The sequence below is a fragment of the Dendrobates tinctorius genome, unplaced genomic scaffold (genome assembly GCF_039654945.1).
Source record: "Dendrobates tinctorius isolate UK_male_01 unplaced genomic scaffold, ASM3965494v1 ptg000018l, whole genome shotgun sequence".
Taxonomy (NCBI): domain Eukaryota; kingdom Metazoa; phylum Chordata; class Amphibia; order Anura; family Dendrobatidae; genus Dendrobates; species Dendrobates tinctorius.
In genome coordinates this window covers 11,205,211-11,219,652 of record NW_027361686.1, presented here as the reverse complement: position 1 = coordinate 11,219,652, position 14,442 = coordinate 11,205,211, and the positions used below count along the sequence as shown (strand labels likewise).

At 42.7% G+C, this 14,442-nt stretch overlaps 1 protein-coding gene across 1 annotated transcript in view; it reads right to left on the bottom strand.

Annotated features, from left to right (window-relative positions):
* NHERF4 (NHERF family PDZ scaffold protein 4) overlaps positions 1-8,979 on the bottom strand; it is a 205,440-nt gene extending 196,461 nt beyond the window's left edge. The window contains exon 1 of the mRNA XM_073566463.1: positions 8,469-8,979. Coding sequence (XP_073422564.1) covers positions 8,469-8,577 — 109 coding nt within the window. The 5' untranslated portion in view covers positions 8,578-8,979. The remainder of the gene's footprint in view (positions 1-8,468) is intronic.
* Positions 8,980-14,442: the final 5,463 nt, after the last annotated feature.

Sequence of the window (14,442 nt, the reverse complement as noted above, 5' to 3'; positions counted from 1 at the left end):
TAGGGGGGAGCTGATGTTTGAAGAGGGAAAGGACACGAGCAGAGACAGAGAGGCTCAGGGGAAGCTAAAAAACTGCATATAGCAGACCCTAGAGCGAAGTGCTAATAGAGAGAAAGGGACGCCAGAGTCCTGGGTGGGCAGGAGCTGTATGTCCTGACCGCCGAATCTGGAAGTACAGGGGACTGCAAGTTCCTGAGTGACATTGAACACATGAGGGCACGGCAGCGGATCAGGAGCCCGGGTCTGACGGTGAAAAGGGCAGTACCCATGGAATGGGCTCTCACTGACAGCCGTACAGGTTAGAGAAATCATCACGCAATAGAGGATCGCAGCTTAGTTACAGCAGAGACCGGCACACAAAGCGCAGAAAGAAGGTCCCAAACTCCACCTGGCAGGGTGGATCCCCTGAATGCCTCCAGGCGAGCCGGACTCAATCCATCACCTGCATGTGGTACTCCGGACTGCAACCACTAGCAAGTAAAGGGTAATGAACTGCACCTCTCTGTGTCCTTCTCTTATTTCTCTGCACCCCAATGTCCACCGCCATCTGAACAATTAATCAAATATATCTGCCCTGGGGCCCCCACTTTACCCGTGGGGAGCTGAACCATTCTTTGCTGCGTCACCATCAGCCCCAGAAGACCAAAACTGCAGCGTCGGCCACTCATTGCCGAACACCACGGGTGGCGTCACACTTCAACATCACACAACTTTCCTCTATTTTATTACTGGACGCCCAGGGCCACGGACCGGGTCACCGTCACCGTGACATCCCCCGCTGAAGTCGACGGGGCTGGTACCGAGTAACTTAAGGCCCTGCGAGGCACTCCATTAGTCTTCACAAGGTTTGCACACACTGTTGGTGGTATGTTGGCCCATTCCTGCATGCAGATCTCCTCTAGAGCAGTGATGTTTTGGGCGTGTCGCTGGGCAACACAGCTTTTCAAATCATTCCAAAGGTTTTCTATGGGGTTGAGATCTGGAGACTGGCTAGGCCACCCCAGGACCTTCATATGCTTCTTACAAAGCCACTCCTTCGCTGCCCTGGTGGTGTGCTTGGGATCATTATCATGCTGAAAGACCCATCCACATTTCATCTTCAATGCCCTTGCTGATGGAAAGAGGTTTGCACTCAAAATCTCTTGATACATGACCCCATTCATTCTTTCATGCACTCGGATCAGTTGTCCTGGTCCATTTGCAGAGAAACAGCCCCAAAGCATGATGTTGCCACCCCCACGCTTCACAGTAGGTATGGTGTTCTTTGGATGCAACACACCATTCTGTCTCCTCTAAATACGACGAGTTTTGTTTCTACCAAACAGTTCCACTTTGGTTTTATCAGACCATACGACATTCTCCCAATACTCTTCTGGATAATCCAAATGCTTATTAGCAAACTTCAGACGGGCCCAGACACGTACTGGCTTAAGCAGGGGGACATGCGTGCATGTCAACTGGGGAGTTAAAAGCAATAGGGAGGTGGAAATCTGATGGTTTTAGAAGTTACATTCGTCCCGATTTTGTGATTTAAATAGTCTTTTGCATTCAGTATTTGTTTTCTTTAGTTGTTGCATTATTGTGATAGTTGATAAAGTTTGCAATTTCGTTTCTATGGATCGTTGTTTTTTGTTCTGTATCTTGCAGGATCTGTGCCAGCAAAAGTGATATTTATTATCGGACATTTGTTTATATTTTGTGCGGAAAAGAGAGCAGGCATCCTCCCCTGTGGACTAAAATTGGGTAATGCAAAAGTGTCAGTTTTTGGGAAAGGGGTTAGAGGCCTTCAATGGACAAAGGTTCTTCCAATGGTCGTGCAATGTAGCCGTCAGTTTGGAGGTAATGTTATACTTATAATCCATGCAGGCAGAAATGACTTATGTAAAATAAAAGTTAGGAAGTTTGTTGGCTTTGATGAAACAGGACCTTTCAATATTTCAGGAATTCCTTTCAAATGCAACTATTGTGTGGTCTGAAATAGTGCCCAGGATAAATTGGCGAGGCTAGGAGCAGAGATGGGGTGGAAAGAGCTAGAATATTACTTAATGTTAGGATTTCGAAGCATGTTCAGGCTTTGGGTGGTGTAAAAGTAAAACATAAGGCGTTAGAAGGGGATAACAAGGATGTACTTAGAAAGGATGGGGTTCACCTGAATGAAATAATAATAATATAATAAATTTTATTTCTATAGCGCCGACATATTCCGCAGCACTTTACATTTCAGAGGGGATTTGTACAGACAATAGACATTACAGCATAACAGTAATCACATAGATCATAACAGATACCAAGAGGAATGAGGGCCCTGCTCGCAAGCTTACAGTCTATGAGGAAAGAGGTAGACACGAAAGGTGGGTGGTAACAATTTCCCTGATTGTTTGGACCAGCCATAATGTTAAGTGTGTAACAATACAGACACAGAGGGCTAATGGATGCATAAAGCATGTGGGAACATGATGCGGGGAACCTGGTTATGGTAAAACTTTTGGCTGTGCCACAAAGGGATAGATTAGGTTAATGTGTTGAGGCGGTAGGCCAGTCTGAATAAATGAGTTTTCAGGGCACGCTTAAAATTGTGGGGATTGGGGACTAATTGTATTGACTTGGGAAGTGCATTCCAAAGAATTGGCGCAGCACGTGTAAAGTCTTGGAGACGGGAGTGGGAGGTTCTGATTATTGAGGATGCTAACATAAGGTCATCAGCAGAACGGGGGGCGCAGGTAGGGTGGTATACTGAAACAAGGGAGGAGCTGTAGGGTGGTGCTGAGCCATGGAGTGCTTTGTGGGTGAGGGTAATAAGTTTGTACTTGATTCTGGAGTGGATGGGTAGCCAGTGTAATGACTGGCACAAGGTAGAGGCATCGGTGTAACGATTGGTGAGGAATATGATCCTGGCTGCAGCATTCAAGACATATTGGAGAGGGGAGAGTTTGGTAAGAGGGAGGCCGATTAGAAGAGAGTTACAATAGTCAAGATGAGAATGAATAAGAAAAACAGTAAGAGTTTTTGCGGAGTTAAAAGTAAGAAAAGGTTGAAATCTGGAAATGTTTTTGAGGTGCAGATGACAAGAGCGAGCCAGTGATCGAATGTGGGGGCAAAGGAAAGCTCGGAGTCAAGTATGACCCCAAGACAGTGGGCATGTTGCTGGGGAGTAATAGTGGAACCACACACGGAAATGGCAATGTCGGGTATAGGTACATTAGTAGAGGGAGGAAACACAAGGAGTTCAGTCTTTGACAGGTTTAGTTTCAGATATAGTGAGGACATGATGTTAGACACAGCGTTTAGACAGTCGCCGGTGTTTTCTAGAAAGGCTGGCGTGATGTCAGGAGAAAAAGCGTATAATTGGATGTCATCAGCATAGAGATGGTACTGGAAACCAAATCTACTGATTGTTTGACCAATAGGGGCAGTGTACAAGGAGAAGAGGAGGGGGCCTAGAACCGATCCTTGAGAAACCCCAACAGTAAGGGGAAGGTGAGAGGAGGAACCGGCAAAAGATACAGTAAAGGAGTGGTCAGAGAGATAGGAGGAGAACCAGGAGAGAACGGTGTCCTTGAGGCCAATGGAACGGAGCATAGTGAGGAGGAGCTGATGATCCACAGTGTCGAATGCTGCAGAGAGATCCAAGAGAATTAGCATGGAGTAATGACCATTTGATTTAGCTGTTATAAATAGGGATAGATATTATTCTATCAGGTTTGCAAGATGGTTTAGAAAGAGCTTTAATAATTTCCAGTGGGGTAGGTCGGAATACAATTTAGGGTTACATTGCCTTCCTCCGTGGCGGTTCTCATCCATGCCCAATGATTTTTTTTTTTGCAAGGCTCGCTGTACAGCAGCGTTTGGCCTTTGGATTTTCTTTTGGTATAAAGCATAATAAAATGGGCAAGGATGATGAATGACTTATAGCAATGTATGTAATTTGTTTTTTCGTTAAATAAAAGCTGTGGCCAACCCACTTAACCCAACATTGGTGTTTCCCGGTATTTTTTTTCAAAGGTACACCTGGTAAGGTCGTGTGTTTTGTTAGTAATGCAGCCCAATTAGTACTGGAAAGGGTTGCTGTGTTTTTTGCACTCCTTGCAGTCCTGCCAATCATGGGAATGCCGTAGCCATGTTGGATACTGGCATTCCTGTGATTGGCTGGCTGCATCACGTCATTGGGTCTATATAAGACCCCGTGACATAATGCTCACCACTCTGTACCCAGAAACAGAGAGGGAGAGGAGAGCAGCTCCAGAAGAGAAAGCATTTTAGGCCTTGCAAAAGACATGTCTAATTCAAATACACTCAATTTCTATTCTATAATACTGCTTTTACCTGCAATGACTGTAGGATTAGCTGCCGCAGTAGAAATAGTGTATTAGAGGTACTTAGAGCACAGTTCATTGTAGTACAGTCCTTGGTGCTGCTACAACAACCAAACTTCCTTTAAGGGCCAAATAAAATAGATTCTATGCTCTAATAATACTGCTCTCTGTGGACCCAATTTTAAATGCGTAAAGCGTGCGGTAAGGGATGGGGAAGTGGATGTGCTGCTGATGATCCACTTCCCTGTCCCTTACAGCACGCTTGTGCATTTTAAATGATGTACGTAGCTAAGAGCACCATCTGCAGCCACGTCCGCTTCCTTGTGCCAGGACAGCGTTCAGCTGTCCCTACCTTATGCCTTGAAACGTAAGCAGAAATATGCAGCCAGTCACTCATATGCCGAAACACTAAACAGTCACTTTTCCAGACTGCTTGCCCTGGAAGTGTTGCTGTTAAGGCTTCTGGACACTGAGGTTTTCCGCAACCTCTTGGTGGCAGTCATCCCAACTGTCCCCAGCCACCATTATTTTTTCCCAGAAAGTAGTCCCCCCCTTACACCAGCACATGTCCCATAATATCACCCATGCTCTGATCAGTGTAGTTACTGGGAAGGTCCACTTAACCACCAACATGTGTACAAATGCTTTTGGCCAAGGATGCTACATTTCCCTCACGATACAATGGATCAGACTGATGGATGCTGTGATCAAGTTGGACCCTGGGATGGCACACATGCTACCAATGCCAAGAATTGCTGGCCCAAGTTCCATTAGGGTTGTCCCTTCCTCCTACACCACCCCCTCCTGCTCCTCCTCATCCTCCATCTCAGAATTATCATCCATATCATTCACAAACTAAAAGCACTGCAGCACTGCCTCGGTGAAGCGGCAACAGGTTCTGCTTAAACTTATATCTTCAGGAGATAAACAGCACACTGCTGCAAAGTTGATGAAATGTCTCACAAACCAGAAAGATCTGTAGCTCTCACCGCTGAACCTACAACCAGGTACGGTCATGTGTGATGATGGCCGCAACCTTATGGCGGCTTTGAAGCTTGGCAAGATGGCACACATACCATGCCTGGTCCACATGCTCAACCTAGTGACTCAGTGCGGATTATTTCTTCTGCACTGGTGTACCACACGGCCAATCCCTGATTGTAGGCTGGCTGTTTAATTTGTTTTTTATGCACCTGTGCAGCTGCCATTTTACTTGGGTCCACTGCACCCTGTATTAGTGCAGATGCAATTAGGCCTGTCTGGTTTGTATCTGAATTTTTTGGAGGATTTTTTCCTCTTTTTGAGGTTTTCATGTTAGAGTAGGACTGGCAAGTGTAAGGAACTTTCTCAAAACCTACCCAGATCTGCCTGAGCTACTTGTGAAGGTACACTGCATGTGCGACCATATCTGCAAGTCACCTACAGCTGCTGGTCTAGCAGTGCTGCAGCCGCGCTTACAAGTGCCACCTCATCAACTGGGTTGTCACATGCCCACAAGCTGGAACTCAACATTGCATATGTTGGCAAGGCTTTGTGAGCAGTAGAGGGCAGAAATTCAATACCAGCTACAACATGCCCATGGGTATATAACGACTGACAATGGATGTCTGAAATTTGTGCGAAGCTCCAAAACTTCAATGAATCAACCAAGATGGTGAGCAGTGATGACAACATAATCAGCTTGACCATCCAACTTCTGTGTCTAATCACGCTGCTCACAATTAAAGAGGAAGCTTTACATGCAGAGGAGGTAGCGATGGAGGAAGAAAGTAGATAGGGTGATACTACCCAGCCCAGGCTCATGTTATCTTCTCAGCATGAATGGGGTGATAATGAGGAGGAACAGGAGATGTTGCCTGCGCCACTGAGGGTACTACTACCTACACGAGCTTCTTGTCTGTTCATCTGTTCACTGTGGATGGCCTGAAAAGGAGCAGGAGAGTCATCCTCCTAGTGGGGACAGGGAAGTCTTGCTTGTTGGGAGTCTGACACACATGGCAGACTTTATGACCCTAGCGTTATATGCATTTTAGCCACCACTGGTTACTGTTTGTTCAACTCAACAAGAACTTTTCATCTCACCTTCCTGTGGCTGAGAGGAAGAATTGGTTTAAAAATTCCCATCTGACAATGCTGGCGGCAGACCTCACAGTTCTTTGTGCAACCAAGGAGTAGAGAAGAGGGATACACACACCAGGTCCAACAGAGGCAGGGAAACACTATGAAAGGTCTGGGACAGTTTCATTAGACCCACCCAGCACCCAGGCCCTGATTTGTGATGTACTCTGACAAGTAGGCAAAAGTTGTGGAAAATGGTGAAGGAGTACCTAGCTGATCATACCAGTATCCTCCATAATTCTTCTGGGCCAAACAACTATTTTGTGTCCAAGCTTGAAACGTGACATGAACTGTCCCTCTAAGCCTTGGAGGTTCTAGCCTGCCCTGTTTTCTCAGAGTGGGGTTTTAGTGCTGCTGGTGGCATAATAATTGAAAGGCGCATCTGTATATCAACTGAAACTGCTGACAGGCTGACTCATGTCAAATTGAACAAGACCTGGATTGGTCCAGAATTCTAAACCCCAACAGATGGCTGCAGCGGAACATAAAGTAAATTAAAATGTTACTTTTTTATTGTGTATTCCCATGCTCCCCTTCCCACCCAAACAAGGGTATACAGTTCATGTTTTCTAATTTTTAGTGTCCTCCTCCACCACCATATCTACAGGATCATGATCCAGCCCTCACTCCTAATTTTTCCTACTATATTATTATTAGAGGCCCACCTCAAAATTCTGTTACATACAGTGCCTTGTGAAAGTATTCGGCCCCCTGGAACTTTTCAACCTTTTCCCACATATCATGCTTCAAACATAAAGATACCAAATGTAAATTTTTGGTGAAGAATCAACAACAATTGGGACACAATTGTGAAGTTGAACGAAATTTATTGGTTATTTTAAATTTTTGTGGAAAGTCAAAAACTGAAAAGTGGAGCGTGCAATATTATTCGGCCCCTTTAAAAGGGCCTTGAACATGGGAAGTAATTGAAATATAAAACTTCATACAGTAATTACACTTTATTTGCGAAAAAGAAAAATTATTTTAAATGAGTAAGGACTGTTATATTTTACTTTGCTCATATGGCCACATCTTCAATTCCATATAATGACTGCAACACTGCACTGAAACACTCTATTGTGTTTTAAGTCTCTATTAGTGGCAGATCTAGGTTCTAAAACCATATAAATGTTACAATGCTGGCATATTTCAGTCCTGTGAAACTAGCCTTAATCATGATTGCAGCCAATCACCTTATCTCCAATAACACCATCTGGTGTAATGAAAGCACTAACTATAGATACACAATATGCATTACATGATTGGTCTATTTAAGAGTAAAAAAATTAAAGAAAAACATGTGAACCTGCAAAACAGTTGATGATACAAGCCACAAACGTCAGTATGAGACAAGGTAGAGCCCCCCTTTATTACATACAACTCACGGGTCAGTAACAGTGATCGCAAGATACAAAGCTCAAGCATAAGAGCATATAATCATTGGTTATGTAACACAGACACCAGCGAGTATGAAAACTGAAGACCATCAATGATGGCGATGATGGACAACACACAGAAGGATAATAACTACTGCACATACAAAACACAACACTGAACAATGGAAGGCTAGAAACCGAAAGGAAATACATTTTTCCTCCTTTGTTACAAAGTGTTTTATGTTACCATCTAGCATTTCCTTAACTGAACGATTCATACATGATCAATACACAACTTTACCTACAACTACGTATTTTCCTGAAATATCTGTAATGTCAAATAACATCTCTCTACTCAGTAAATAATCCCATGATTTCAAATACTCTCCCCAAAAAAGTAATGGGAATGTGTTGGGTACATTTTAACACAAATATTAGAGAAAGTGAAAGGCCATTTTCCCCCAGCAGTTAGTATGTTGCATCTGCATTGATAAGCCAACATAGAATGGATGCAAATCTTTCCAGTAGTTCTTCTCTCTTAGGATTTCACTACCAGTTCTAGCTCTGAGTACAGATGCAAAATACTGGCCCAAATACTGCGGTGTAGAAAAAGACAAAGGATAACTAACCAATTAAAGGGGTTTTTGTTTGTAATCTATACCTGAATGTTTCTTCATTTCTCCTTCAAACCTCCTCAGATGTTCCTTCCGGAAGGTCCAAAGTACATCTTTGTTCAACACCTTTTCTAATCCCATATCCTCTTTTTCCATCAAGACACTAAAGTTAATATTCAATCAAAGAGGAGTTTTCTTCCTGCTGGTTACGTCCCCTCCCCCCCACTGAGGAGTGTCAATTATGAGGGAAAAGTGTGACAGACACATATTTGTAGCCTGTGACCAAACAGTTCATTGAGGGGATTTTGATGAGGATAACAATAATCCGAGTTTCTCAGTGTAAATTATGAATGTGCATGATAGCGCTACGCTGAAGTCATTAGTGCAACAGCTACAGCGGCTTCACTGTCTTAAGAACGTGATGTAAGGGTCATGTCCAAACATAAAATAGGATGTCTTCTGCAATATTCAATAGCTAAGCCTGCCACACTGACCAGATTAGGAACAGATCTTTTGATCAACAATGAAAGCCAATGGCACATCCATGCTTGGCTTTGTCTAAAGAGAACAATGACAAAGACAAAAGAAATCTCTACTTAACTGTCCTAGAAAAAAAAAATCCATCAAAATAAAAATTTATTTTATAGGATTGTATACTTTTTGGAATCATCCAAAAAGTATACAGTATTAGCCAGAAGTTGGGACACACCTGTTCTTCTATATACTGGTTTTCTTAGATCTTATAGGAATATGCACATTGTAGACTCAGACTGAAGGCAGTAAAACCATGAACATACACATATGGAAACAGTAATAAATACATGTGAAAAAAAACAGAATGTGTGTTAAACTTTAGATTCCACAAAGTCATTGTCTCAATCAGCTTCATGGAGACTGGCTTCCAATGACCAAGTTTGCCTCATCAGGAGAAAGAAGAGAAAGTGTTTGTAACCATCTTGTGTGTTTTGCAGATGCATTGTCGGTGCACAGTTCATACAGTGCTGAGATATATTCCACAACTGTTCCAAGCCAGAATATTGCAAAAAGCACTCAACTAAGTAAACAGGTACTACAGGTCACCATTACTTGAAGGGTATGTGCCCACAATTAGGAACTAGCAGCGCTTTGGATGCAGCGTATTTCAGCCTGCTGTATCCCACATTTTAGCTAGTTAGGCGGTTGTATATCAGTCAGATACTCTAGGTAGATAGTGTCCAGTGTGGCTGTAAAATTTACCTTCCAGATTTTTTTGGGTGGGCCATTACTGAGGTCCACAGACTAAGCCAGCAGGGCACGTGTTCAAGTGTGTTGTGCACTACTTCTATAGTGCTCCATGCACAAGTGTATGGAGGTGTCGGGGAACCTCATGTGCCTCTTCTCTCCTGGACACTGTTCACATGATTACCTGCAGAACCTTATTGTTATTAATGTGTAGTGTAATGGTTATGCACTGTGATGTCTTGCACCTGCCATGTACTGTGTATATGTTTAGGATTAGGGATAGAAGTTAGCATAGAGTAATAGCGGGGTTAGACTAGAGGAGGGCACATTAGAGATAGAGACTAGGATAGATAATGGCATTAGTTTAGGTACAGAGCAGCATAGAGCAAGGAGATATAGGAAAGGCACTTCCTGTTTAGAATCAGACGCCCGGACAGTCTGCCCAAGGGCAGGACGCATAGAGTCAGTTACAGGCTGTGGGGGTAAGGCTGTGGACGACAGTCAGGGAACCCAGGCTGGAGAATAGTGTAGTTGGCACAAGATTAACAGGATCATCCCCAGAAAGTACAACGGGCTGACAGGGAGCTGGTGATGCCGAAGGTACAGATGGGACACAAACAGTCCAAAAATGCTGCCTGGATGGCAGAGGAAAGGAAAGCACAGACATGACAGAGTCTGGCTAGAGGTACAGCAGTGAACGCCGAGAGTAAAGAGAGATAAATTACTGAGATACTAGAGTCTGCCTGGAAGGCAGGGAAATGAAAGGAAATGTTGCCCTGTGTGACCTTTACTGCTGATGTGATGGATACCTTGTCATTTAGTGAAGTTCAACTGTTGGAAAAGAACTGTGACGTTGTGGTGTTTCATGGAACCTGGGAGCCAGAGGCTGGAGTGACAGAGACCAAGGGAATCCCAGCAACAGAAGTGAGTACTACACTGCACCCATCTCTCCATGTGCAAGGTGCCAGGGTGCTGGCTGACTGTGGCTTAATTGGCTCACCCACAACTACCACCCTGTGCCACATTGTTAAACAAGTATAGCATTCTAAATAATATTTTTTCAACAGCTAAATGTGAAAAGGCCTGCTGTATCTCACCTTGTCATTTATTACTGTAGTGATATGAAACTGTCTGCAGACCTAAGGCACATTAAAAAAGTAGAATTTTTTTCTGTTGCTGAATGAGATACAGCCCACCATATCCCACATTGTCATGTTGGGCGGTGATATGAACCTGTCTGCAGACCTAAGAAAAAAAAAAATCTATTTTTTTCTATTGCTAAACGTGATACAGCCCGCAATAGCCAACCTTTTCATTTAGGTCTGTTTCACACTTCAGTTTTTTGTGTCAGTTAAAATCCGCCAAAAAGGCGGAAAGCGGATCCGTTCCTAACTGATGTGAACGGATGCCACCGGATCCGATTTTTTTGACGGATCCGTCGAATGAAGAATTTTAAAGGAACTGCTGCGAGAGAGAGAGAGAGAATTTTTTTTTCTCTGTCCGCCAGAAATGATTTCAGGGTTAAATTTCCTCCTGACCTCTTTTCCTCCGGGCATGCGCTCTATAAAAATGCGGATCCTGCAGTAGAAAAAACGTTACATGGTCCGTCCAGGCATCTCGGCGGACGCAAAAAAATTGACGTATCCGCAAAAAGACTAATCCAACGGATGGCCATCCGTCAAGATCCGCCGGTAATGCAAGTCAATGGGGAAAAAAACGGATCCGCCAAAAAAAATGGCGGATCCGTTTTTTGCAAAAACGGCGGATTTTGACTGATGGTCAAAAACGGAAGTGTGAAACAGGCCTTAGTGGCATTGAAATTGTTCTGTGTGTAGAGCTGTTGCACATTAAAATTAATTATTTTTTTACGAACGTAATACAGTAGGCGAGATCTGAGTTTGAAATTGTTTGGAGCTTATCTTCTAGATTGTGTTCTTCTTTGGCATTCAATTTCTCACGGGCACCTTTTATACCTAGCTTGAGACACGCATCTGTTACAGCTATCTTCTGATGAGCATCAAACGCTCTCTGGTAATTGGTGTTGGGTAGATGAGTAATAGTTGTAGGCTGGATCCTGGCCTTTGTACTGCCCATAGCCACCCTGTTGTTGATCCTGTTGAACGTTCCCATTCCCGCCCAAAAAAATCCTTCTGTTACTAATGTCATACAGTAGGGGACATGTGACTTTTAAATTGTTTGAAGTATCCACTCAATCTTATACAGGCCTTATCGATAGGCCTCAAACAATTCTTGTTACTAACGTCATACAGTAAAGGACATGTCACTTTTAAATTGTTTGGAGACAGCTACGTTGTACCTTCAGCTTCAGGAGGTAGTGATTAAGACCTTAATCTTTGGAAATCAGAAAGGCCCCAGTACTTCCGGAACTGAAGGTGCTCGTATCGAACCAGGTCAGCATTTCTCGGGGGAGGTCCCGCAAACTGGAAAAAAGGAAGGTTGCAAAAGAGGTGCTATGTGTGCAACGTCGGACTGGAGCACCTTGGGCTCACCAGAGAAAATCATTCTTGGGGCCTACTATGTAGCAATTGAACAACAATGTTGGTGCAAAAAATATGATGTTTTATTTTCACACCTGGGCGTTATAAACTTTAGTGGAACACTTGGGGGTTCAAAGTGCTCACCACACTTCTAGATAAGTTCCTTGGGGGGGTCTAGTTTAAAAAATGTGGTCATTTGTGGGGGGTTTCCACTGTTTAGGCACATCAAGGGCTCTCCAAACAAGATATGGCATCCAATCTCAATTCCAGCCAATTTTGGTTTGAAAAAGTCAAACGGTGCTCCTTCCGTTCAGAGCTCTGCCGTGCGCTCAAACACTGAATTCCCCCCACATATGGGAGTACTCAGGAGAAATTGCACAACAACTTTCTGTTTGTTTTCTCCTTTTACTCTTGTGAAAATAAGAAAAATTGTTGCTAAAAGATCATTTTTGTGACTAAAAAGTTAATGTTCATTTTTTCCTTAAACATTGCTTCTGCTCCTGTGAAACACCATAAGGGTTAATAAACTTCTTGAATATGGTTTTGATCAGCTTGAGGGGTGCAGTTTTTAGAATGGTGTCACTTTTGGGTATCTTCTGCCATATAGACCCCTCAAAGTGACTTCAAGTGTGAGATGATCCTTAAAAAAAATGGTTTTGTAAATTTTATTGTAAAAATGAGAAATTGCTGGTCAACTTTTAACCCTTATAACTTCCTAACCAAAAAAAATTTTTCTACTAAAATTGTGCTGATTTAAAGTACACATGTGGGGAAATGTTATTTAGTAACTATTTTGTGTGACATATTTCTCTGTTTTAAGGGCATAAAAATTCAAAGTTGAAAAATTGCCAAATTTTCCAGATTTTCGCCAAATTTCCGTTTTTTACACAAACGCAAGTTATATCGAAGAAATTTTACCACGAACGTGAAGTACAATATGTCGCGAAAAAAAGTCAGAATCACCAAGATCCGTTGAAGCGTTCCAGAGTTATTACCTCATAAAAGGACAGTGGTCAGAAATGTAAAAATTGGCCCGCTCATTAACATGCAAATCACCCTTGGGGGTAAAGGGGTTAATTGCTGTTATCCATGCTTCAGTCTGTTTAGGATAACAGGTGTTTTAATTAATTTGTCTGCCCTGACACACACCATTGGGGTGTGGCTTTTAAACAGTATACTTTCCCCCTGCTGGTATTTCGCGCTGGTGAGTCTCATTTGGATGTCCAGCCATACGGATGTAGTTTAAGCCAGTCAGTGAAAGACAAGTAAGGGTTTATTTCTTTGCTGTTTATGTTCTTTTACCTGCACCCATCTTCTGTCTATTTCTTTTTAGGAAGTAGGCGGCATATTTTCTAACAGTATGTACTTAATCCTTTATTTTGTATTTCATGGTTTACTTTATTCACTCTGGAATCTCTTTCAGCACACTTTCCCTTCTGTAGGTAATTTGCACTCTGCTATGCCATCCAGTTCTTTAGGAGGAACATGAAACGCTCAACACAGCCTTTCAGGCAGCATACTTCCGAGTTGCCATCATCTAGTCTGTGGTTAGGGCCATCTCGTCTCTACTAGAGATTGCGGGCTCAGGATCTCTAGTCTGTAAAGAACCGGCAGGGTCAATTGCAGTTTTTAGGGTGCAATCTATTTTCCCTAGTGAGGAGCTTCTCTATCATAATGTATTCCAAAACAATACCAACAAAAACAAAGGCTTTGAATGCAAAAAACAAATCCCCAAAACAGCTCGATCGATGGAAAAAGAAAAAAAAAAAATGGATCTTGAAAGATGGAATGGCCAGCAAAATTTAGAATTTTTTAAGGCTTAGTAGAAAGAAACAAAACAATATAAAAGGTTTGGTATCACCATAATAGCACTGACCTTAGTAATCAGATTGCCAAGTCATTTATATAGCACCATTAATGCTGTAAAAGTGAAATCGAAAAACAAAACGGAATTGCCTGTTCTTCTCAATTCTACTCAACTTGGATTTTTTTTACCGTTTTAATTTTATTTAACCCCTTTACCCCCAAGGGTGGTTTGTACGTTCATGACCGGGCCAATTTGTGCAATTCTGACCACTGTCCCTTTATGAGGTAATAACTCTGAAACGCTTCCATGGATCCTGGTGATTCTGACACTGTTTTCTCGTGACATGTTGTACTTCATGTTAGTGGTAAAATGTCATTCAAATAACTTGTGTTTATTTGTGAAAAATAACGCAAATTTCGCAATTTTCCAACCTTGAATTTTTATGCTCTAAAATCACAGAGATATAGCACACAAAAAACTTAATAAGCAACATTT